Here is a 27,368-nt window from a genome sequence, read left to right as displayed (position 1 = left end):
ATATCTTACTACTCAATAGCATAGCCATTTCTCTCTCTCTTTTCCTTTCTACTGAATAAATTATTATTTTTTATCTAAAATTTGACAAACCAAAAAATTCCTAGTCTACAAACATTCACCTAAAAAAATTTTTTAAGTTTAAAATTTTTTTTGTCGACCCATTTTCCTAAACACTTAATGTAAGTATCTTATTTTTATTGAAATTACAAAAATATCCTAAACTAATCATATTATTTTTATTATTTTAATTTTAAAATAGTTTTCTTTTTTCCTCTTTATCTTTTCAATATCATAACTTGATTGAAATGTATACTTATTCAGCTTTTGTGGAGGCAATATAAGATGAGGATATAATTTATACAATGGGAATATGAGATACTCAATTTAAGCGAGTGAGAGGCTTGTCAAAGTCCTTGATTTTACCATACTCCACTGGCAGTGGGATTTTGAGCTCTGAACAAACCAACTCCATGATTCTTGCAGTTGTAACACCATATGACAATTTATTCAATGACACTGCTATAGCAAATCTGTTTTTTATGCCACAGAAACCTGTTGATCCACCCACGCCTGCGTACCCGAAACCGATAATTGATCCATCAGCAGCTTTATTCCTCCCAAACCCCAGTCCAAATTGCCCATTTGGCAAGGCCAAATGCTCGTATTCACCCACACCCAGGAACGCATCATGGATTCTAGGGTTATTAAAAATCTTGCCACCAATACCCTTGGTATTTGTACTGTTCTCTGAAGAAGAAGGCACACCCTTGTTTTTCTTACCTTTTGGTTTTTTTGACTTCTCTTGTGAAGGAAATTTGGGGATGTGAGGGTGACTGCCAAGTGGTGGATTGGATAAAGAGGAATGTGGGGTGGAATCTCTCCCCCATCAGCTAGAGTAGCATAGTAGCGTGCAAGTGCACGAGCTGAGCAATGTAAATTAGAAGAAGGAATGACAGGACGGCGAAAGTACAAGATGTTGAAGAAAACTGGCAAGAGGGTGATGATCTCTGCAACTTTTTCGAGCTGGAACTCAGGGGACAGAGCAGAATAATAAGATGTGTTCGAGTACTTTATGCGATCATTTTCATCTATTGAAAGAGTTGCTAGTCGAGATTCCACACCTGAAGGATAGACATTGAAAGGCATCATAATGTCATTGATTATGGTAGACTACAAAATTTCTGTTCTTTTTATTAGATTATAATTGTGTACACATATACCTGTAAGCTTTGGATGAAGTAACATGAGAAGATCAAGAAAGTGGAGTTTGACAAGTACCTGGTGGAATTCCAACATATAGCTCCCCTGCTATATCTAAGGGTCGAACGAATACTTCTTCAAGAATCTCCTGAAATTTCTTGCCGGATGCTCGCTGTATTATTGAAATTTATCATTAGCATAGGGGGCTACATAGAGAAGTTGAAAATATAGTCAAATTCTTTGATCACTCTGACGGCCAGCAAAAAGATCTACTCACAATCAATCCAGCTGGCATACCTAGGATTACATGGCATCTTTACACATCAACATATTAATATAGGTAAGATATTTGTTATCTATAGATTTCAGGGTTCATAAATCTTCTGACTGAAACCATAGTTGAAAGTTCTATTCAATTGAAAGCAACATAAGCAAGCTGTAATACCTCAATTATTGCACCACACAGCCAACCGAAAGACAGATAGTGATAGACCTGCTTTTGGCCTGGTTTACTTGCAGGTTCTAATGCAGCAATTTTACTCAAACAAACATCCCAGTCAGTATATTGAATGGGATTTTCCTGTCCCATCTCATCTAAAGCATTGTGCAAACCACTAGTATGGTTAAGAACATGATGGACCTAAAATCCAAAACCAAGTTATGTTCAGTTACCTTCATAAGAATGGCTTACCACAGGGCATGTTTAAAAAGATCATAGGATAAGATTTAAACCTTTATGAGATCTTTTCCATTTGATCCGAATTCAGGCCAAATGTCAGCAACATTATCCTCAAGCTTGAGTTTTCTGCAAGACAAAATGCCAAAATTTGTAAAATTGAAGAACAGCTAAACTAACATTGACAATTGAGATCACACACTGGTCTCTCATGTACCAAAGTATACATCAATTTGAGAATCGTTATGGATCAATTTGCTGTCTGCAGATTTGTTCCCAGTACAAATCATTGACAAATTCACAGAATCTTTTTGGAATTCTATAGGGTATGATAGAATAGTTCGTGAACTAAAGCCATATGATTTCAAACTCGGATTATTTAATTATCTCAAAATACACCAAGCGTGATATAATGAAAGAAGCTCTGAAGTCTACACTATTATTACATCTTTCACTAACTAAAATGATTAATCTGAGTATTTACTATTTGGCTTTGTAAGTATGTATCATTGGTCTCTCACAATTTAGGCTTATTGGATTAAATATCAATGTTGATATCTAGCTTAAGCTTTTAGGTAGAGTGGTAACTTAACACAATATCATTGCCAAAGGTTGCAAATTTTAAATCCCTACATTTCAACTAGATTAGAAAAAAAGAAAAAGAAAATCCATGTTCTATGAGAGAGAGTCTACTAGATAAATATCAATGTTGACAACCCCCTCCCTACCTACTAGGCTAAGATTTTAGATAGAGGGGTATCTTGACACCTAAAATAAAGATTTTTGTTATTTTGCTCATGATGAATGACATGAAATGCACTAGAAACTTGAATTTTTTTTTTTCAAGTAACTTTTTCAGGTTTCATAAACATGGCAAAGACTCTGTTAGGTCTCGAGTATACATCAATCGGAAAAAGAGAGCACAAGAAGGTGGGACACGTGGTGGCAGCAGGCTCAACAACAAATCAATTCATGCAGAGACATGTGGCTGTGCAATAGTGGAGTAAAGGGCATGCATGCAGGCACTAGGACCACCAACAGAAAAGAAAATGATGGATAACAATATAAAAGAGGGGGGAAGCAAAGAGAGGGGGCAGACAGAAAAGAAGGGAGATAGGATGATTTTGGGAGAGCACTAGGCCTCTAGAATTGCCTAGGGAAACTTGGGGAAATTTACTTGGTTTGTTTATAATACAATCGTTGTTTTCCAGTTGGGTGCTACAGATTTGAATGTAAAGACTTTTACATTTTGATTTAATTTCAGATGAATGAATGAATGAACGTTTATGGATTAACTTTTATGAATCGTTTACTGTTCCATTAAAAGAGTGCTAACTTAAGATTGCCAATTACAATTTGTCCGCAATTGCATTGTTCGAGGGAATCGTGGGTGCAATTGAGTGGATTTACAGGTGAGTTTGCAATTTCTAGTCTTAAGCAGTAGTATAGTTTCTTCAGGTACCTATCAAAGCTGGTATCAAAGCCAATGATGAGGATGAAGGCTAAGGTCAACGGAATGGAGAACGAGTTGGAAACCATGAAGGATAGAATGGATGGGTTCGACGGAAGGCTAGGAGAGATGAACAATAACATACAAAACGTTAACGATCGATTACAAGGCATGGAGACTGGAATAGAAACCATGAAAGAGTACTTGAGGGAGTTGAGAAAGTTGTTGACAGTGAGAGATGAGGGACCTTCCAGCAAAGGGAAAGCTCCGATGGAGCCCCAATCATCCCCGTCGGAGACATCACTGAATAAGGAACCCACACCCTTACCATCGACCAAACATGTGGAAACAGGACATAAAGGAGTTTCAAGAGAATAGAGAGATGAAGCCGATGCTCATATCGGAGATAACTAACGTGAAATGGTTCACCGACATCTAGAGTTAGCAGTGTTCATAGGAGAAGACTCTGTAGGTTGGATATTCCAAGCCGAACAATACTTTTCCATTAATCATTTAACTGAAAGGGAGAAACTAGCTGTGGCTGCAGTATGTATAGATGGGAAGGCTTTAAGGTAGCTTCAATGATGTGAAACAAGACAACCCTTTGTTGACTGGAATGAGCTGAAGAGGGAGATGTTGATAAGATTTCGTTCAACACAGGATGGGTCCCTATATGAGGACCTTATAGCCTTGAGACAAATAGATATAGTGGAAGAATATCATAGCCAATTTGAGCCCATCTCGACACCTTTAGGTGATGCAGTAGAAGAGGTCCTATTTTCAGCCTTCATGAATGGACTAAGACAAGAAGTCTATGCAAAAGTGAAGCTTTTTTGGTCGCCCACATTGAAGGAGGCGATGATCAAGGCATAGGAAATAGAAGAAAAGAATTGGGTCATTGACGCCTGACTCGGAAGCTATCCACACCGCCTAATTTTTAAGACCTAACACCAAGCCCAAATTCGCCCAATCCACTTTATGAACTCAACTAATTCAACCTTTATAAAGCCTCCTCTTTAGCCCAACCCAGTAGCCCAAACTCACATTATAACCAGCCTACCCATCGATCCAACCCAACCAACCTATACTCGATCTAAACCAACCCAACGCGTTCTAACCCAAACACTCAAAATTACTTGACTCTATGCAACCATCCCACCCTTAACTGCATCACGCCATAGCCAAACAGAGGCGTTAGCAGTTCTGCGACGTCGACAACGTAGTTAAGAAGAGAAGGGAATTATCAATGTCTTTCTGATGAGGAGTTTCGATCTAAACTCGAGAAAGGTATGTTTTTCAGATGTGATGAACGATATTATCCAGGTCATAAGTGTTGTTTCAAGCAGTTTTGAGTGATGATAACTTCAGAAGAATAAGAGGAAAGGGAATAGACTAAAGCCATTGATGATAGAGAGGTGAATTTGGAGGAGAAAGAGATGGAGTTGACTTTGAACCCTAGCTCAATAGTGGGGTTAGACTCTCCTAAGACCATCAAATTTCGTGGCTCAATTAACGGGAGAATGGTGGTGGCTTTGTTAGACAGCGAGGCCACCCACAATTTCATTTCCAAAAGGTTAGTGAAAGAATTGCAAGCACCAACTACACCGGTAAGATTTGTCATCATGTTAGGAGACAAGAGAAAGGTAAAAGGAGAGGGCAGGTTGTTAGAATATGCCCTAAAAACCAATCGCTTTAATTGGTTTTAAGGGTTGTATATCTTGCATATACATTATTAATAAAAGAAAAGTTTTGTTATACTTCACATGTTTTCAATGTCACTTATATATATATATATGTTGTAGTTGTATATTACATCCATATTAACTACATGCATACGACATGTGAAAGGTCCCGATGAGTTTTAATAAATGTCATCAAATCGTTCCCTACATAGGCAATCTGTTTGGGCAATAGTATTGCATAGTGGGTGTGTGCTATATCACCACAGTATATCAATGGATGATATTAGACATGGTGGATATACACATGGGTAAACAATGGAACCATTTGATGGTTAGAGAACTGATTAAAGGTTATTTTATTATATTGTTTATCGAACGTGACCGCTGAACGATGATCACATGGGCATTAATATGTAGTCAATGATACATCGTGAATCATACTAGTGTATAGATCCTTTGACTTGAGATATCACAGTTGTGCTTCGTTCCGGAACGTATGGTTCATACGGTGTATACCACGAAGCTAATCATGTCTCGTTCAGAAGCCGTTTTGATCATATGTTGCTTGAGCGAGAGGACAAGTGATGATCATACAAGGATCCGTCAGCTCGACTGCTCCCGAGTTCCCATACGAATATCGAAAAACATGAAAATCTAAGACACTGGCCAGTGTAGATAAAAGACCACAAGAAAAGAGTTTCGATGTGACACGTTATGATGTATTACTTGATATTCGAAAAGATTAAATATTGGATTTTGACATTCCATGAATCCAAGTTTAATCGGGATGTAATGACGGAGGGATTGAACTACATGGTAAGTGTGAGTAAGAAAGGTTCATTTGATATTATGTGAAGCTTGTATTTCATTGTGATGTAGGGGTCATGGGACATTGCTAGATGATACCACATGATCAGTGGGAGCTTCATTTTGTAGCGGAAAATGAAGTATATCGGTTAATGACAGTTTTAGGTTATATAATGATATAATGAAACGTATCGTCCGATATGGGGCCCACGGCTACGTCACTATGAACCTTGAAGGTCACACCTATATTTCAAGGAAGAAAATGGTGTTATGAAGCTGAAAATATTTATCCATGGTTGGCTAGCACTTTCCGAGGATAAAAATTATGCTTTTCGAATAAGATTCGGAAAAGGGGCAAAATTGTCATTTTACACCTTTTAAATTGTTTAGAAAGTTAAAATGATTAATTTTGGGCACAAATGACTTAACATGTGTCAAATTCTCATTTCTTTTATTTATCAACCAATGAGAATTAAGCATGTGTTTTAACTTGATAATTATCAAGTTTTAATGCAATAAATGTGAGAGAAAATAAAGAAAAATGCACATTTTTCTTTTCTTCTTCTTCTTTGCCGGGAAAAGCTTCTCCTTTCTCCATTTTTCTTCCTTGAATGGTGTAAGTCAAGAGATCACTTATTTTAGTGATTCAAGCTTCCAAACTTCAAATCAAATTACAAGGTACAAAGTAGTTTGCATGTTTATATATTTTATTTCTTGAAAAACCATGTAAACTTTTCAATACCATTGTTACATATGATGTGAACATAAATTAAAAATTTTAATTTTCTTGCCAAATTCCTTCACAGGTGTGACAATGTGGAGTTGAAATTTCAGGGGCTATCGGTAGTGCAAAATTTCTTTTCATTTGAATTAGGGAGTATTGACATCATTCTGGGGGTGGATTGGCTATGCAAGTTGGGTAAGGTCAAGGTAAATTGGAAGCTTCAAACCATGATTTTTAACTGGGAGGGAAAGAAAGCTGAGCTGAAAGGGGAAGCCTCATTGAGTTGTCTGGAAGCTTCTTTAAAGGCAGTGGTTAATATAATAAGGCAATTAGGGGAAAGGTATTTGTTAGAACTTAAGGGAATGGAAAAGTTAGAGGAACTAGCCACCTTACCGAGTGAGCCAAGATTGAACCAATTGTTGGAGGAATACCAGGCCCTATTTTGAGAACCTACAGGACTCCTACCCAAGTGAACCTATGATCACGCCATTAGGCTTCTACCATCGGTGTCGCCACCCAACATAAGACCATATCGGTATCCTTATTTCCAAAAAAATGAGATTGAAAAGATAGTTGGCAAGATTATTGCAGTAGGTGTTATACGTCCTAGTGTGAGCCCATTCTCCAGCCCTATTTTATTGGTGAGTTTGCAATTTCTGGTCTTAAGCAGTAGTATAGTTTCTTCAGGTACCTATCAAACTCAAACCCAAGTCATCTTCTTAAAAGTTTTAATGGTCAACCGGTTTTGCTAACCCCTGATTTTTTGTTTGGAATCAATGATTAGTTTGGATTTTTATAAAAAAAATCCTAGAAACTTGAAATCTTGGGTAACAATGTGTAAAGCCAGTCAATAAAACTCAGGTTGAGGGACACTTTGGTAGCCAAATCTTTTGATTTTACTTTTTTAATTCTAAGTTTCTTAAATAACCAAAAGAGATAGGTGTATCACAAGAAAACCAATGGTTTGATACCAGTGAGGACATTTACAAATGCATATCTCTATTGGTTAAGAAGTTCTCAGGTAAATCACCAAAATTTAAAAAAGGTCATGCAAGTAAATCTCTAACCATGTCAACATTTAATTCTACTGGATCATATTGAACTAAGTGCTATGTATAACAAAGTCCTTTGACATGCAGTTTAAGTGGACCATGCAAAACATCAGAAAATCTTGCCTTGCAAAAAAAAAAAGGAAACACTTCTCTAGTATGTCTAGCCAGACCTCAACAACATAAATTAGAAACCTGATTATCTGCTGTATATGTGCAGGGAATAGATATTAATGGACATAAAACAACTAGCTAAATAGAATTTTAGCACAGCAAAGCATACAGATTCACAAACATAAAGCATAGTACCCATGAGAACATTAACGCACCCTTTGTCAACCAGCCAGTGTAACAATCCTGCTGTAATGCCCTTTGTTACTGAAAGAACATTAAAAAGACTATCAGGCTGAACAGGACGAGGATCATATCTACCGAGCACTCCGGCAGCAGTATCTATAATCACCTTACCATCTTTGTACGCACAAACCTGAAGACATCATTGATGAAAATCTCATAAAAAATTAAGAATAATTGTGGCTTCAATTCTGCTTTTTCATATTTTGGCATCCAAAATTAGAGAAATAAGCTTATTAATAATCCAACAAACGTTACATATTTTTCTTCAATATTCACTATAAATGCCTATTCCTATTAAACTTTCTCTTGATATCAAAATAGTATAAACATATTATTTATAACACTCTCCACTTTAATCTTAGAGAGGTAGATCAAGGTTTTGTTCATGTCTACAACAAAAGTAAGTCTCTCAAGGTAACCCATGTTACCAACCACCTGGAAATATAGTGATACGAATTTTATGAGAACCATACCTCAAAATCTAGCTATTGAGATAGGAGAACCCAAGACCATATAAACCCCACACTAGTTGTCTATACTTTCCAATGTTGGATCTAAGTCTCATACCTTATACTTGTGATCTTAACATATTATCATGCTCCGCAGCCCGATGCCCAAGCGGGCTGACTATACGCTGGCTCCCTACTAGTCTCAAGTGAACACTGTAATGACGACGTCACTACTGCATCGCACAATTGTAACTGGAAAATATAGTGATAGCTTTGGTACCAAATAGTACGAACCTTAGAAAAACCATGCTTTAAAAATTAGCTATTGAGATGGGAGAGCCCAAGGTCATATAAACCCCACAGTAGTTGCTCATACTTTCCACTGTGTGATCCAAATCTCATACTTTACACTTAGAATCTAAACACATAATTTTGCTTCCTTGCTTTGTCTAGCAACAATATAGGTGATTCTCATGATTTAAAGATCTTGGAGATTAGCTCTACTAGCCATTCAGCAGACATCTCCACTTCCAGTATTTTGGATGAGTCGCATAAATTTCAGACTAAATAAGTGTTATTATTTATAAAGCAATACAGGTAATCAGGTTTGTTATATGCAAAGTCCTGCATTTACTTACAAATCTATTTCCAGCAACATATTAAACGTCACCATACCAAAAAAAAATTAGCTCAACAACTTATATCATATCAACAACATTTGCAGATACCGGATCATCCAATGTTCTCTAGGGGATAGAAGCATTAATTAGTTGCCATTGTTTATTAGTTGTATTTAATAATAATAATCATTATTATTATTATTATTTTGCATCTAATAACTGGTTACACTTTAAATAATTGGAAAAAAATGAAGGCTTCTAAAAAAGTCAATGGGCTCAATCAACTTATTCTCTGTTAACCGAGACTACTACAGCGCCCCAAGCATGGAAAACTAACAACCCTAGAAGTAGAAGGGAAAGATATAGAAAGTAAACAAAAAAAAATATTACAAGCTTTGAAAATGAAATAATTGGGAAGATACCATTCAGGTTATTAAGCTGTCATGCAAAAATTAAAATTGATGCAGACCTAAATTCCAAGTATTTTATCCTCGTTCCCCAACTGAACTAAGAATTCCCTCAACTTGGCCTCCACTTCAGAATGGGTTGGAGAATCATAAATCCACTGGGGATTTGTTGCTGGTCCCTTGTTCATGTTTCTAAGCAGTTAAATTACATTGTAGTCAGATATATGACAGTAGCAAATGTAATGAGATGACATATCAAGTTTAGAATGAACTGACCCTTCTAAAACAGATTCAGCAAATGTTCTCATAATATCCAGATATACAATGCGAACATTCATCATAGATGAAGACCTGAACAATGTTAGACAGTGAGGTAAAAATGCAAAGTTGGTTAAAAAAACATAAGCAATTGAGGCCTCTATACCATACCTATAAGAAGAGTAAGGACTTTTGAAAACATCACAAAATCACCAGGGAAGGCATCAAACTAGAACCAAACTGTTTAACTATGTTATAAAAATATAAACGTTTATTTTTAATGAATGTCTTAGACAAACATACCGAAAAAGGGAGATGGTATGGCCTTACAGGATCAAAGCGTTTAATTTCTTTTTGGGTAAACTGCATCTTTTCCTGTATATGTTTCATGCTTCTTACCTTTTCCTGAGTTATGGTTTCCCTGGTTTTCTGTACACAAGGAGATTAGCTTCATTTAATGTACACAAGGAGAATCCCAGTTGAGAAGAGAATCTTAGAGTAGTGTAAACATGCATGAGATTCATTTGCTGGCGTGGACTCACGGAAGAATAGAGTTGTGACCTCCATAGCGTGCTCAGGCATGTCTAGACGCAGCTTAAGTCCCATTTCTGCAATGGCAGACAAAAGAGCTACATGGTCTCCCTATGAAAAAGACAAAAATATTGATTTCTTAGTTTGCAAAGAGAAATAGTTTGAAGATATGTCTAAAGCAGAAAGACAAGCTCTAAGAAAGGTTAGTCAATTCAAACTCTTAAAGGACTCAGATTTAAAATTCTGATAAATAATAAAATTTTAAAAAAGTCATATACAAATCCGACTCACAAAGTTGATGAAAAATATTGAAAAAAGGATATTCTCCCCCATCAAAACAAGCTAGTAGCACTATGATAAATACCTAATAAGCTAAGTACATAAACTAATGAAGGTCTAGCCTCAGGCATTTAATGAAAATAATGAATGTTGAGAGAAAGTAAAAGATTATTGCTAAGAAGAAACAGACGAGTCTTTAATGCAAGAGCAATTAACTCATAGACACTCACACAATCAATATATTGCGTCATCAGATAATTTTTCAAATTTGTACAAGTTCTTTATAATATAATTTTTATGATGAAAAAAATAACAAAAAATTTGACCCAAACAGCCAAACCTCTGCACAAGCCAACAAAAATTTTGCAAGTGCTTGTTTCACAGAGTTTGATAGTTTCTTCGTGAGCCCAAAATCAAGCAAAATTGGACGGTCGGGAGACTCCTTGCTAACAAGGAAATTTTCTGCATTAAAGCATTGAAGTAGGTCAGAGGAATTGACTGTAGAACAAGTGGTATATTAGTAATCAGAAAAAACCAATTTTCATTGTAGTGCTAATATTAGAATTCATTCTGAAGGTGAAAAATACTGTTTAAGACATAAAGGATAAATAAAAGAAATCACATGAGAACAAATACCAGGATGAGGATCACCACTGAAAAATCCATCAACAAAAATTTGCTAGGCATATGCACGTGTAATTTCTTCCACAATTTTCTGCTGGTCAACACCAGAAGCTTCCAGAGATTCAGAGTCATTTAAACGTATCCCATCCATATACTCCAGCATGAGGACAGATTCAGTTGACTGAGAATTTAAAAAGAAAAAAAAAACGATGAATATTAAGCATTTGAAAATGAAAAGGCAGTGTTATCTATTCTAAGAAAGTCAACTTCCAAAGTAAACAGTAGATCAAAGTATCGCACAGATACCAGTTAGGTCAACCACCAATCCAAACTAAAAGCACAAAAGAAAAAAACTCCCTCCTTTCCATTACATAACTACCATGCTACATGTTACATAATAGTTACAACAAAAAGATGTGCCTATTTGTTAAAAGAATAAGCCTGAAATATAACAGTTTTATATTGAGTGATAAAACTTGAAATTATTTTCTTTGGGACAAAAGTTTTCTTCTTCATTAGATATTCTCTAAAATTTTTGTCATAACTTATGATAATAAAAGCATAAACAAATATTCCAGACTTTTCACTCTACAAATTTTAACATAACAGTGAGTCACCTAAACCCCAAAATGCAGACCCAGCACTTTAAATTTGAATCAGTAGAGAAATTCGTGCCTGAACAAAAATCCTATAATGCAGTGACTGATTCAATAGTTAATACGACCAATTATAGTAGGAGGATCTTACTGATGCTGTTTCCAAAGGAGTTCTGACAAAATCCATGAAGACATCGTCGATGGATTTACCAAACTCTTTCTCTATGGTCTGACGAACCTGTGTAAACAACACTGACCACATTTAAACATTCCAAAAAAGTAGGAATATGCACATACCCTACGGGAGTCTTGGCAGCGGCCACATGAGGCGTCCAAGGCCACCGTATACCCAATTTTCCTCTTTTCATTTTACTTTTAACCTTCTTAAAACCCAATAAATTTGATGATTCTGGTTGGAAAAGGAAAATGATATCGTTTCATATGGGGTGAATGGTGACCATAACTGATAAATTTTGAGAATATTTTGGTGGATTTGGTTGGATCATGGAATGAAACTCTTTGGGTGCATTTGGTTGAGCGAGATTAAAGATTACTTATCTATCTTTTATTATTTATATTACTAAGTAATAAAAGATTCTGATAATTTTTTATTATCAATGGTGATGTGAGAGGTAATATAAGAGTTAATCTGATTATCACATATCACTTAGGTATTAAAAGATTACTCAATAATCTTTAAAGTAATCTATCTTCAAATTCTTTCGATTTTAATAATAAAACATTTCCAGAACCAAATGTCCCATTTGAAGTTTTAGCAAAGCATGTCGTCAGCCCTAAAGTTTTTTGGACAATAACATTTTATTCATCAAAGGCCAAAAGACTATTTTCCATCTAGATTTGATGTAAACTTAATTATTCACTTGCTAATTATTGAAAATTTAAACAAAGATTTACAAATCAAATCGAATAATAAACTATTTTGAGGTTTGATTTTGGATGAACTGATTAGACCATTTTGACCAACTGATCAAATCGAATTTTCAATTTTGTATAACAATATGAACAATTCATAATTTATAATACTAAAATATGAAATATATAAATTTACAGTAGAGTCCACTTATTAGTTTATAAAATAAAGTTATAGACATACACAAAATATGCACTCAGATTGCATAAAATTATAATTTTTTAATAATTAAATCAACAAAGTACTAGGTTTTAACTTTGATTTCATTTCTAAGTCAATATGTGACCAAAAATGTATTATCTCATGATTAAAATAAAACGTAGATATGTGGCTAAATATTTGCTAAATGTCTTCAAATCTGATTGATTGGATAAGAGTCAGTGGATCACCAAAATAGTAAAAGCAAACAACAAGAAGAGGGGCCAGGCAGGTCAAATGGGTAAAGGGATTTAGCCATTGAATATGGAGCCTTATCAGCAATGCCACCAATCCTTTCACAAGAAGGGCACATGGTGAGTGACCCCGCCGGTGATTGCACATAAAACTTTGAGATTTGGAAGCTCTTTCTGCAGGAAGAGTCGAAGTTGAAGAAGAAGCAACGCGTGAGAAGAACATCGGCAATGCAAAAGAAAGGGTTGGAGGAGAGGTGTTTTTGGTTTTGGTTTTTTTTTTTCAATTTATATTTTTTATTAGAGAGGACCAAAGCAGGCTGAACCAGATTGGACCGCGAACCAAAAACAAACCGCCAGTCCAGTCACAGTCTAGCCCACAAACATCCATTAAACGGGTTTTTTAACTTTAGAAACCATTTGAACTATCGATTCGTGATTTGTCTGGTCTAGTCTGATTTTGTAAACCATGAATCCAAGTATCCACTCATCTATTAAATTTCACTATTATTGTCTGAAATAAAATCGTTAATTAAAAATTTTATTTAAACTCATATTTTGAATTACTCTCAATTTTTTGAAATTTTTATTTCTATCCCCAAACCTCATATTTTTCAGATTAAAAAACTAATTCTTCCCCTCCCCAAATTTAGGATTGCAAACTCTTATCTTTTTGTCATAAATAGTTGCCCTCCAGAGTTTTAAAAAATCTCAGTTTAATCCTTATTCAACTTGGGTTTCCAAATCTTCATCTTTAGTGACTAACCTCCCGTCACTAACGATCAACTCTCTCCCTCCCACCTTTTCAATCAACGTATTTGTAAATTAAATGGTCAAAAATTAAGTCTTTTAATTTTAAAAATATTTTAAAATTTTTACGGGTCATTTTAAACTTGCCCTTTGGATCTCGTCACAAGCCACCTTAAAAGTGGGGGCACATCCCATAACCCTCTAGGTTTTTAAATTGTTTTTTACGAGCTCAATAAGTGCAAAAGCTAAAAGCTTTGTGGTATGACCGACAACAATATTCGAAGGAAGAACCACAACACTTCACAATAATTTCACAAATGACAACCAACAATTTCACAGAATCATTCTTATTAAACAAATAAATAAGAAATCTTACCGAGTCAAAACTAACTTATGGGAGAAATCGGTTAGCCTTTGTAGAATACATAACGTCAACTATGATTTGAGAGGTTTGGAGGACTGTCTGAGAAAGAGATTAGGGTGTAAAACTATGAGAATTCATCACATTAAAAACGAAATAACTTTGATAAATTTGAAAAATGAAAACATTGCTTTGACTATAGTTATATAGCAAAAAAACGTTAATTTGCTTCAATCTTATATTATGTAAGCAATGCAAAATGACATCATTTTGAATTAGATAAAACGATATTATTTTATCTATATATGCAAACTGCTTACAAGCCTATTAATTTAACACTCTTATAGTTTGAGTTCAAAGTTGAACTTGATAGCATCACATACCCATGACTCAAGCTTGATAGCATCACCCCCTAGTAAACACAAGAATAAGAAATATTAGCGGATGGTTGATGATTCTTGCATCTGCATATTTGTTGAAGCAGCATAACAATTGCAAATAGAATAACAAGGAACTGAATCAGAAGACATTAAAAGGACAAGTATTTACTCAAAAATAGCCATAGGGAAAAAAAAGTACTAAGAATGATTGATCGAGAAGTATTGACCTGTTTAAGAAGAAGTCTCCTCTGGATTCAACCGAAATCGGGTATGAAACGAAGACACATACGACGAATATCTTCCCATTCTGGCTCAGGTTCTTCATAGGATGTAATTTTCCAATTTTGTAAAGATGGGAGAAACTTTAATGCTTGATCCACTTGACTAATTTTTGGACATGACAAAATTTTCAAATCCACAAGAGCAGTCAGATTTTGCAAGGCACCCACTGGAAGAGATTCTAGATCAGGAATTTTAAACATAAGCATTGACTTTAAATTGGAGAGAGGGGCGGAAAAGCAAGAGGAAGTTGATGGTTCCCCTTTATTCTTCAACGTCATCGTCATCATCCGCTGCAGCGGTTTCGAGCTAGTCTTGAGCAATTTCAATTCTACCAAAGATGGATACAGTGGCATGAACATCAAATTGGGGCAGTTTTGGATATCTAATTTGGAAAGACAAGGAAATGAAGGCAACTCTGTATCATTATAATCATGCTTCCTCCACCATCCCTTTAATTCAGGACAATCGCAAAGGGTAAATTGCTCTAGGGATGGGAAGAATGTTGCTGGCAATTTGAACCAACTCTTATTTGCTTCATCTGAAATATACTCCAGATCATCTAGATGGCTAAGACACAGAGTCTTCAAACAGGGCAATTCATCCAATGGTGGGATATGTTTGCATCTTCTGCATTTTTTAATACTAATTGAAGTTAACTTTGTAAGAGATAAAAGCCAATCACACAGTTTAACACCCATGAATGATCTCACACTAATTTTCTTAAGATTTGGGTGTGGCTTTAGACCTTCTAGCACCACTACTTCATCTATTCCTTCATTTCCCTGAAACTCTCTACCATCACGTGTTCCCCAATCCAATGTCAGAGACCGAAGAAATTGCTTCCCTTCTAAGTCGGCCAACTTGCTACTTTCCTCAAATTTCAAGTTCTTAATTTTGAGTTTTCCTCTCAAGTTGTTCAGCCTATATAATTCCTCTGTCCCACTATGATTGCTTTTTCTGTTGGCCTCTTTAGTTCTTTGACTTACTACAAATAGTGGTAGGGTCTGAAGATTGGTTAAATGCCCCAGTCCATGTGGCATTCCAGTTAAAGAATCACACTTTTTATTTATAAGATGCCTAAGGTTCACCATTTTTTTAATATCTCTTGGTAGTTCCATAAGCTCACTACAGTAAGACAGATCTAATGTTTCCAGATTTATTAGTCTTGACAATGAATCAGAAAGTATTTTAATATCTCCACCAGAAAAATTGAGATATCGCAAATGCTTCAATTCACCAATTAAACTCAAAAGTTCCCCATTTGAACTCAGAAGTTTATGAAATTTTAACCCTCCAAAATCCAATGCTCGTAAGTATACATAACTAGTTAAAATTTCATCACCATGATCCAAGTTGAAACCCCGATTTAATCTAAAAAATAAAAGCAAAGTTCTTATATTATTTCCACTATATAACACAGCTGGAAATTTCCATGATGCTTTTACTTCACCACAATCTAGAGATAAATGGCGACATCTTGCATTCACTTTTTCAACCTTTTCAAATGTTTGCATGATGCATTCAATTCCTGCAACCGATTGTGCAAGGTCATGCATAAGATCATGCATCTTACAAGCAACTACATTGCCCCATCTATCATATTCTGGATCTTGGAAAAATGATCCTGAAAGTAGAGTCAAAAAATATTTATCACCAACATCATCTGGACACTCTCTTTTTGACATTTGAATAAACCCTTGCGCCATCCAAAGATGAATCAATTTTTGCTTCTTAATCTTAAAATCCTTTGGAAACAATGCACAATAAGCAAAACATTGTTTCAAGTTTGAAGGGAGATGATCATAGCTGAGCTTAAGCAATGGTAAAATATCACTTTCTTCTTTAATCACCTTTGACATTTCATTTTCCTTAAAATTCAGCCAATCATCTTCCTTATTATTACCAGACAGTAATTGTGCTATTGTCATTATGACAATAGGAACTCCACCACACTTTGCTACAATCCCTTTGCCTATCTCTATTAATTTTGAATCTTTTGGTTCCACCCCATGTTGAAAGGCTTTTTGGGTAAACAAAGACCAAGACTTTTTTTCATCTAGTCCAGTCAAGGGATAGACATAAGATTCAAGTTTGCTAGTAACCTTAGCAACTACTTTACTACGTGTAGTAACTAGTATCTTGCTTCCTTTTGAACCATTCATGAATAGATTAGTCAATTCATCCCATTTATTCTGCTTTTCATTCCATACATCATCCAAAACTAGTAGATATCTTTTCCCATCAGTTTCTTTTCTAAGGAATTCTTGCAATTCGTTCAAATGAAAATTTCCAAGTTCTTTATGAGTTGTAGATTTTATTATCTTTTCGACAATTGTCTTTACTGTAAAATACTCAGAGACACACACCCACATTCTTAACTGAAAATAGTTTATGACATTTTCATCATTATAAACAAGCTGAGCAAGTGTGGTTTTTCCTACTCCTCCAAGTCCAACTATGGTAACAACTGAAACATTCATAGAATCATTTAAGTCCAATACAAGTCTTATAACTTTACTTTTATCATTATCTCTTCCAATTACCTTTTCTGCACGTATGAAAGAATGAGTTTCCCTTTCTATACTTATGACTCCCTTTTCAACAGGACGCTCAGAAAAGTGAAACTGCTTATCATTTTTAATCATCGAGTTTCCCCCTGATAGTCTTAATCTTATGAGCCATTCTAAGACTATATGCAATTTGATTATAATCGGAGAAAAAGATTCGTACCTCATATGCCAATTTGTTTCTAGTCATCACCTCTAGCCATCGAAGTTCAGTAGAGAAACCATCTAACAAGTCATCTGCATCATAAAAAGCATCTTTAAGCCTGTGGATCCAATCGGTTACCTATTGGTTCATTTTGTTGTGCTGCTCCTCAGCATCAAGAAGTGTTGATTTGATAGTGTTGACAGTCTTGATGAGTTTTTGAATCTCATCCTTAACACCCCATGCCAATTTGCCTTCTTGGAGAAGCAAGGATCCCAACCCTTCCAAGATTTTGCCCGCAACACTAAATAGAATGCCTTCAGCCATTTGTTCTCAGTTGCTGCGATACAAACTGATTTTTTTCAAGAGGTAGCTGTAAAAATTAGTTGTAAGGCAATATTGGTGATGTTTATAGACAAAAGTCAGGACTCTTAACATAAAATATGAACAAGATACTTGACTTGTTGATGGAATCCAAAGCGAAAAGGAAAAAGGTAGTAAATTCTTGGCGTAATGATAGAAAAAGACGAGCAACTATCAGCAGGATGTTTTGCTTTGTGAATATTAAACATTAATCTATTAAGGGTTTGTAATTCTTTATTTGCATCAAAACATTATTTACTACCAATTTTTTTTTTGGCCACGTTCTGTGGTACGCCGGGCAGGGTCTACCCACCAGATGGTGGATATCCATAACTCCATACATTTGTATATATAAAATATGATTTACAATCTAGAAAACTAAACAATTAACATTGTGATTTTGTCCTTGGGGAGAATCATTCATTGACTTTGAGACGATTGAGTCTTGAACATATCCGTACAATGCCTGCGTGAGAATCAATCATTAAAATTCATTTGAATCAACTTAAGAAATGCTAATATATGTAATTACGAAACTTTGTAATTACTCCTAAAGCTTCAAAATAGGTAGAGCCTATGTGAACTGAGTTCAGCTAGAAGATCCTTTAATTTTAATTTAATTTAAATAAAAATTATTCGAATTGAATTTATCAAATTAAAATTAAAGATAATTTAAATTTGGATTGAACAAAAAATGGTTTAGTTTAATTTAGCTCGAATTCGATTCGAATTTATAATTCGAATCAATGACTCAAGTTTATTATTTATTGATAAAATAATATCTTTTTATCTAATAATAAATCAAACAATATTATTTTATTAATTAACTATAAATCTGAATCAGAAATCTAAACTATAAACTTAAATTGAATTAAGTCAAACTGATTATAGCTAGAATACAATTTGATTAAAAAATGAATTGATCTTTTTAGTTTGAACTTAATAAAGTTAATAACTTCAAACTGAAACAGAACCACTTCTAAAACTAATTAGCTTAAAGCTGTTATAAAATAATTGTTACCTATCCAAGTAGCTTTCCAGTTAATCAAATCAGTTGATGCAGTGGGAATGCATTTAAATGCCTCTCATCTTGTACAAATGAAATTCATTCAAAAAAGTAACTTATATTCACGTTTCTCAACTTGCCTCTCAATTGCCTCAACTCTTATTTCCTTCGTATATTTATAATATATTACTAGTATGATTTATTCAGATTTATTTTAATATTAGTTATTTTTTAATTATATTACTATTTTGTGTGTATTGTATAAATATAGATATCTCAATTATGATATTATCCTATTTGTATAATACAAATTATGATTATTTTAATTATTATTCTGTTTAAGTTTTTTATTATATTTATTTTTCCTTTTGTGAATAACAAACTGTAGTTATATCAATTTTTATAATTGTTCCATATTTGTAAATGCAAATTATAATTGCATCGCATTTGTAACTCGAAGTTTGTAAAATCATGAATCTGGGCCCGAAATTATGAATATCACTTGAACATTTATTTGTATTATAGTAATTGTATTTGATTTGTAACTTAAAGTTTGTAAAATTGTGAGAATATATATTTAGAGCAATGCTATATGTACCCATTTTTGATACATAATTCATGTATACAGTGATGTGTCATCATATAATTAGATGATTTTAAAACATGTATCATCATATGATAAATAAATATTCAATCATATGATAACATCTCATTTGTGTACATAAATTATGTATAAAAAATAAGTACATATAATTTTATTGATATATTTATATATATATGGGCTCAAAGTCCCAAATTTCATCAAAATAGTTATTTGTTTTATAATAACTATATCTCTTTTGCAATCTGAAGTTTGTATAAATTAAATATGGATTTGAAGTCTAAAATATCATTAGAATTAAAATTTAAAATACTATAATAGTTTGAATATTAATATTCTAAATATTAATTTTAAACCCTAAACCGTAAACTCTAAACTAGAAATTTTGTAAATATGAGAAAATATCTAAACTGAAGATTCAAAAATTAATCTCAATATATTATTTACAAAACTATAAGTTCTATGAGTATGGACAATATTTGAACCTGAATTTTTTAAAATTGGAAAGATATAATTAAATTGACTTTTTACATGACTCTCTACCTAGAATTTATGAGCCTTGAAAAAGTGATTAAATAAAATATCCCAAAATGACAAATCTAATGCCATTATATTATAGACATCACATTCTTGGATGATTGCATAGTGAATATGTGGATATAATGATAGATATACTAAATTTGTGAAAAATTTTGAAAGATAAATTTAAATATTAGATTTAATAATACTCCTAATAGCTCTGTAATTTAGTACAACTTTGCGATTTTTAGAATTTTTCCCTAATTAAAGTAATGTGAAAGAGAAAATATTTTTCACATTTCATCCTTATAATGTGATCTTGTAATAACAATATCGGGAAAAGAAATTCTAAATTAATGTTATATTTCTTGTTAATGAAAAACTATTAAACTCACCTCACAAACAATGCATCATTCCCTAAAGTGAACACAACTACTAAAATTAATTATCATAGGTGACAGTAACATCTTGGATGAAACAATTTTGACCCAAAAATGATTATAATAGAAAATCTTAGTCATACCTTTCAGAAGTGGACTAAGATTGAAATGAAATAAAAAATAATATAGAGTAAACTATAAAATAATCAGTGTGGTTGTAAACGTCATTGGTTGCATACATGTAGTATATACAAACATTAGGTAGATCTATATTAAACATCTATAAAAAAATAATCAAATTTTTTGATGATTTAGATCATATTGATCTAATGAATCTTGATGTTTTAAGACTTCTTTCAAGAATAAAAACATATGTCACTTGACTAATGACGTGCATGCCCAAAAATTTTCATAATTAAAATCCATAATAAATCCTTATTTTGGAGTTATGAATATTATTTTGTGTTTTATTATCATGTTCTCCTTTATTTCACTATTTTGTATACGTTATAATTAAAGTAATTTTTAAATGGAAGGATATGAACTCCTAAATTGAAACATAAAAACTTAAAAAACTAATGATGGAGATATATGTTTGGTGGACAGTGCAACAATAAGCACAATTCTTAAAGAAATGTAATTTTTCTTAACTTTAGCACTAATTGAAGTTAAAGTAAACATGATTTCAAGATCAATAAATCTTGTTGAAAGCTTCAGAAAAGCCACAATTTTATTGAAAAATGAGATTAAATTAAGCATAAATGATACATTATATTCAAGTAGATCCAATGAAAAATCTACTTAACTTTAAAGATATAAGAAATAATATTATCACATAGAAACTATGAGTGAAAGGGTGTAGAATTCCTTTGTATAATTGGTAATGCTTCTAAAAAAAGGCTTGTACTAGAAAAATTGTCCACTTTATCATCAAGATTATATTATATAATTAAAAAAGCAATTGAAAACTGTGCAATATCGAACAAGAAGTTCTCTGATCCAAAAGAATTTATGTTTTGGCATAACTATTTAAGCCAGTAAAGATCTATAATAATGCGTAGAATTGTTGAAAATTCGTATGAACATGCACTAAATAATCGTAAGATTTTATTATCTAGTGCAAAATTTTGCATCGTCTATTCACAAAGCAAATTAGTAATCTAAAATTAGGGATGGACTCAAATTGAGTTGAGTTTGAGTTTTAACTTACTTGAGCTTAACTTAGCATAAGAAGAGTTGAACTTGAGCCTAGACATAATCAAGTTCAATGAGTTTTGAAGGATATATGCTCAAGTTAGAGCTCAATGTGTTAAGTGATGTTTACGCTTGACTTGTATGGACTCAATACTGTAGAAACAAGCTTAACCATAATCGAGTTCGAGAATTAAAATGCAAATGTAATTAAAGTATCTTCAAATGGAATTCTTTTAATTAATTGAATAACAAATACAGATTGCTCATTACAAAAGCCAAAACATAAAAACATTCATCAATTCTATAATATTTTGGTTTGGAGACTCACAAATATAATACAAGGAACAAATTAGGACAAAGCATATGAACGAGCTGAGTGGCAAGCATCATTACAAGTAAACACTATTACGTATCAAATACAAAAGACAAACTCAATCTTATTCTCTTGTTTGCAGTCACAACAAAATTAGCAAAACTAACAAAGTCTATTTTCAATCTCTTTAACTTCTATAAGTTTTCAATTTTTTTAATCCCTTTATTGCTTCATTAGAGATTGTCTTTCATGCTAAGTGACCAAATTTTAAAGAAACACCTCGTTTATTACCTATAGGTGGTTTATGTGTGGTGGCCAGCCTAGAAGAGGGGTGACTACTTCCTCTTAAAGGCAATGTAACCTCAATTTCACTATAAACCTGCATGAATATATATATATAGATAAATAAATAATAAAACTATGTATACATATTTTTTATATATAATTTGAATACACAGATAATATATTATCATACAATTAGATGATTTTGAATTAAAGATAAAATAATACTCAATCAAATGATGACACATCATTTATATATCTAAATTATATAAAAAAATATGTACATATAACATTGCTCATAAATAAATAAATTAGATTGCCAACCAAGGAAATGAATGATAAGTAGAAAGAGTAGACATTTGTACAAAGTAACTGACTAACTTTCATATTTTTCATTCAATGCATGATTTTGACTTAACCACCTTTATGCATAAACATATTTATAGTTTCTATAACTAAAGATTTCCTATATTACTCTAGAAGAAATACTTAATGTTCTCTTAGAGGCCACGATTTCAGTTGCCTTAAGGGAAAGCATTTTGTCCTTGTTTGGATTGTCTTGCCACCATGGAAGTGTATTAAAATTTGACATCATTGAATGCTAGGCAGTCTTTACACAACTTTCTTCTAAATAGATTTCCAACTTTAACTAAATGATTGGTTCTTATTATATCCTCCTCAAGTGCTTCCTTAAGCACTGCCAAACTTCATTTCTAACTGATTTACCATGGGAAATTCGAGACTTGGATGTTTTGCCTACAAGGTTGATATCCAAATAAATACATAATATTTTAAATAAAGTTTTTAAACAAGTAGTTAATGAAAAATTAGACTTGATTCAATAAACTGTGTTTGCGAATAGAATGTAAGTATTGAATAAAGCAAGGGAACTCGAAAGCCCAAAACAAAGGAAATGGTAGAGTCAAAGACATGCAACAACCTAAGAACACCACTCCCTTTCTTTCTATCCTGCCAAACAAAAACAAGATTGAAAACAATAAAGAGTACTGCACACGACTAAAGAGCAAACCAATCCAAAACACATTTACAACCATAAAGAAAAATAACCATATACATTCATTTACACATGTACAACAAGACAAGATGACAACACCAACCACAAACTCTAAGCCTTCTCAGAATAGGAAGAAAAGAAAGAAGCAACTCCAATAAGCAAAATGAAGTTATCCAACCAACAAAAAAAATTCCTACAAATTGAAACTAATAGAAACAGCTTCCTTAAAGGGCAAAATCTAGCAAACATCAATGTAGCTACCTAACCAGAAATAAAAGGGTAACATAGCTTCTACCTTCAAAATTCTTAATGATAAAGAGTACAAGGGGCCAACAAGAATCAAGGAACAAGCAGGAAAGACCTTCAACATAGCCTTTATCTAAAACAAGACTATCAATAACTCAACTAAGCAAACAAGAGATGGGCCAATAGGATGAAAACAAGAGCAAAGAAAGAACTAGCCATAAGAAGCAACAAATTGCTATGAAACAAAACTGAAACCTAGGGCTCAGCCTTCTTAAACAACCATGACCATTTCAACATATCTAATGTAAACATGCAAAATAACCCATAAGTTAGATAAACTAGCAACAAACAAGCAATCCAAAGTATTAACATTGTAATTCTTCTTTGAAGATACAACTCGACAAACCCCATCTCTTAGCAATTTCTTCATTCCTTTTTGATTTTTTCATATTCTCAAACTTTGCTCCTTTATGGCCACAAACTCTCTTAATGTTGCCTATAATCTGTGCTTTAGAAGAAAATACATTTGAGAAACACCTTCAATTTCTTTCTATCCAAATTGCATACATCATGGCCGCAAGACTCATCTTTAACAACAAATTTGGCAAATTTTTTTTCCTCTAAGAATGAGTGACCCCTTCCACATAAATGCTCCAAGGTTGACAAATATATCTTTTGTGGCAAAACTTCGGCAACCTACACCAAATGAATTGGCTAAAAAAGTATTAAAAAAGAATGTTGTTCAATTCTTCCTTCTTTTTATTACAAAGGACACATTTTGCCAAATTAATAACACCATACTTTGTAAGTTTAGCTCTCATGGGAAACTTTCCCTTCATAGCTATCAAAGAATAAGAAGATGTCTAAAAATATATTTTTTATGCCATACCACCCCACTCCAATAAACGTATTGCCTTTTAGCTCTAATTTCATTCCAAGCTACGTTGATAGAGAACTTAGCATCATGATCTGGGAGTCGCACCAACCTGCCTTTTTCACCTAAAAGCAGAAAATCAATTAGGTTCTTAACCTCTATTAAATTCCAAGACAAAACAGTAGGCCATCTCCAAGGTTTTCCATTGGCTATCATTTTCACTTTGTAATTTAAATTCAAACGAGCTTTATAGGCAATTCTTTCTCCAAACCTATCAACAATAAGACCAAGAGGATGCCAACAATCCTTCCAAAAAAGAACAACCTTACCATTACGAATCTTCATCTTGGCTCTATTATTCATAAACTCCCTAAGCTTTATTAATTTCTTCCAATTCCAAAGGTTAGAATTTTCAATATTTATCTCCCATAAACTTTTATTCCCAATTCTATTAGTTTTAATCTAATCTACCAAAAGGGAGGTGCTTAAAGGGTTGCAAAGGTCCTATATGTGTTGAAACCTCTTCTAACCAATAGGTGTGCTATAAAAAAACGATAAGAGTTCTCCTATTATAGAGGGCCCAAGGAAATTTTTTTTTAATGTCCTATAACACTCCTAATTAACAAGTCATACAAACCAGTCCTACCAATCGACTGGATTTTCATCAATATAATCACAATTAACAAAATAAATACTTAATAGTAACCATCATAAAAATCAGCATCCACAGAAACTTTATAACCAATTTCAAAGACTAGCCATATATATATACATATATAGATATATATATACACAATCACATATATACATATAGGAAACAACATATATACATATCCACCAATATCTATATCAAGTGTGTGTGTGTATATATATATATGCGTATATTCGCATATACATAAAAAATATGGTGTTTTTCTCCCTTAGCCTTATGTCTCACTAGTGCTATTCGGAAACCTTTGCTGTAACTCTTTACCTGTAAAATATTAAATTAAACGGAGTGAGCAACCATGACTCAGTAAGAAAATCATACTCAATACTCAAAGCATTTCATACTAGTATTAATCTCTTCTATACTCAATGTGTCTGGGCTATTCACATACAAAATAATTAACACAGAACACGTATTAAACACATATCATAATTCTCTTCATTCACATATTCATTCCTTTTCTTACTATACAAATATGATTCACTTGTTATGATTTATACATGTATGAATGCCATGATTTTTCAATTTTTTGATCATACATCTTTCTAAACTGTTTATCAGCCACATAGGCTTGCATACATGATTCTAATGCAAATAACTTTCATAAAATATTTGCTAATTCTTTTTTTTTATTTGTCAAATATTTTCATTGATCGATCTAGAATACATAGGACAGTACTTGCAGTCACTATATAAGGTACAATCCTCTCTTACACCCATATTTCACTATTTTTTCTTTGATGTCCATACAATACAACTGACATCTTTCTTTGCTGTCTACACAGTACAACTAATATCTTTCTTTGTTGTCTACACAATATAGTTGATATCTTTGTTTGTTGTCCATACAGTACAATCGATATCTTTGTTTGCTGTTCACACAGTATAGCTCATATGTAAAGATTTTTAGTACGCTTTCTGCTTTCCTGTATCATATGAGTCATTATAAAACCCAAAAAAAAACTTGTTTTCCATTTCCTGAAAACATGCATAACTTAAAAAATGTTTTTCCTCTTTCTTTATTTTTCTGAAATCGTGTATATGTTATGATTCCTCATGTATGCATGTATAACCATAATATGAAATATGTCCATTCATTGTTTTCCCTTATTCTTTTTACTCCTTATCAAACATCATATTATTTTCTCATGCATTTATATATATCTCATGCATCAAATTAATTTCAAAATATACAACATAGGCTTAATGTAAGGGTTATTCCACATATCATGTACATAATTAAGCAAAAATTAACCTACATCACATTCAATGACACTTTTACCCTTATGGTTAAAAATTACATGTTTACCTTTAGTGCAAATTCTTTCATCAATTCATCATTTCTCACATAATCAACACACATAATCCACTAAGCTAACCCCAAGAATATGAAATATCGAAAATACTCTTATAGCAAAAATTACATCATAAGTCCTAATGAATTTCTTTATTCTTTTAAGCATAAATCACCTTAATTCTAATACCTTAGACACTTATATAAGTAAAGGTTATTTAAATAACCTAACTCAAATTACTTCATGTAAAGTATGAAATTCTTACCTTTTCTTTGCTAATTAGGTGATTTAAGTCTATCCTCCTTCTTTTGTTCTTCCTAGCAACCTTAATCAACCAAAAACATAATCATCTATCAAAACTCTAAACTCCACATCTCTTAAAAATTAATTTTTTTTTCCTTAGAACTTACTAGAATTGATTGATCTAAACTTTTTATAACTAAAGGCTCTGGAAATTAGGTGGTTTAGCTAGATCTTTTGTTGAATTTTTGCTTGAAGAAAAAGCGTTAGTAAAATTATGGAGATTCTCGGCCAAGGAAGAAGAAAATGAATAGTTTGATGGTTTTATAAGCATTTTGGACTAATTTACCCTTAACCTAGGTGTTACATGTGTTTACTGATATACCTGAATCTAGGTGTTACATGTGTTTTGAAAAGGCAGCCTTATTCCATTCCTTACAGCTAAAAATTCCAAAACCTTCTTCATTTTTTGGCTTGCATACTTCATTCCAAGGTACTTTGACTTTCCTTTTATTTTGACTAACTTCATCCAAAAGAAAGCTCTCATCATGGATTCAATCTCCTTGCTTACCATAAAGGGAAGCATGAATATAGAGGCCCAATAAATTTGAATGCTAAACAACATGAAGTTGATAAGCATAAGTTTATTAGCATAAAAAAGAAACTTGTTTTTACAAGAAAGAATTTTTCCTAGAATACGACTTAAAAGAGGTTTGCAATCATTAAAGGAGAGATTGGAAAAGATCACCACATAGGTGAGAAAAAGGAAGAATCCCTTCCTCCAAAATGTAAGTGCCTAGTCATCTCAAGCTTCTTATCC

General features: G+C 33.0%; 1 protein-coding gene and 1 pseudogene across 1 annotated transcript; both read right to left on the bottom strand.

The window, feature by feature from the left end:
* Positions 1–282: 282 nt before the first annotated feature.
* On the bottom strand, positions 283–11,034 carry LOC123226728 (annotated as a pseudogene).
* Positions 11,035–14,774: 3,740 nt separating this feature from the next.
* On the bottom strand, positions 14,775–17,447 carry LOC123226727 (disease resistance protein RGA2-like). The gene has a single exon (XM_044651261.1). The coding sequence runs from the start codon at positions 17,445–17,447 to the stop codon at positions 14,775–14,777; it is 2,673 nt and encodes an 890-aa protein (XP_044507196.1).
* Between the last annotated feature and the right edge of the window lie 9,921 nt (positions 17,448–27,368).

This window comes from Mangifera indica, chromosome 10, assembly GCF_011075055.1.
Source record: "Mangifera indica cultivar Alphonso chromosome 10, CATAS_Mindica_2.1, whole genome shotgun sequence".
Taxonomy (NCBI): Eukaryota; Viridiplantae; Streptophyta; class Magnoliopsida; order Sapindales; family Anacardiaceae; genus Mangifera; species Mangifera indica.
Note: the sequence above shows the minus strand (reverse complement) of the source record. Positions and strands in the feature narration are given on the sequence as shown.

Excerpts from the sequence above, each read along its gene's own strand:
- LOC123226727 (XM_044651261.1), bottom strand. The coding sequence starts at position 17,447 with ATGATTAAAAATGATAAGCAGTTTCACTTTTCTGAGCGTCCTGTTGAA.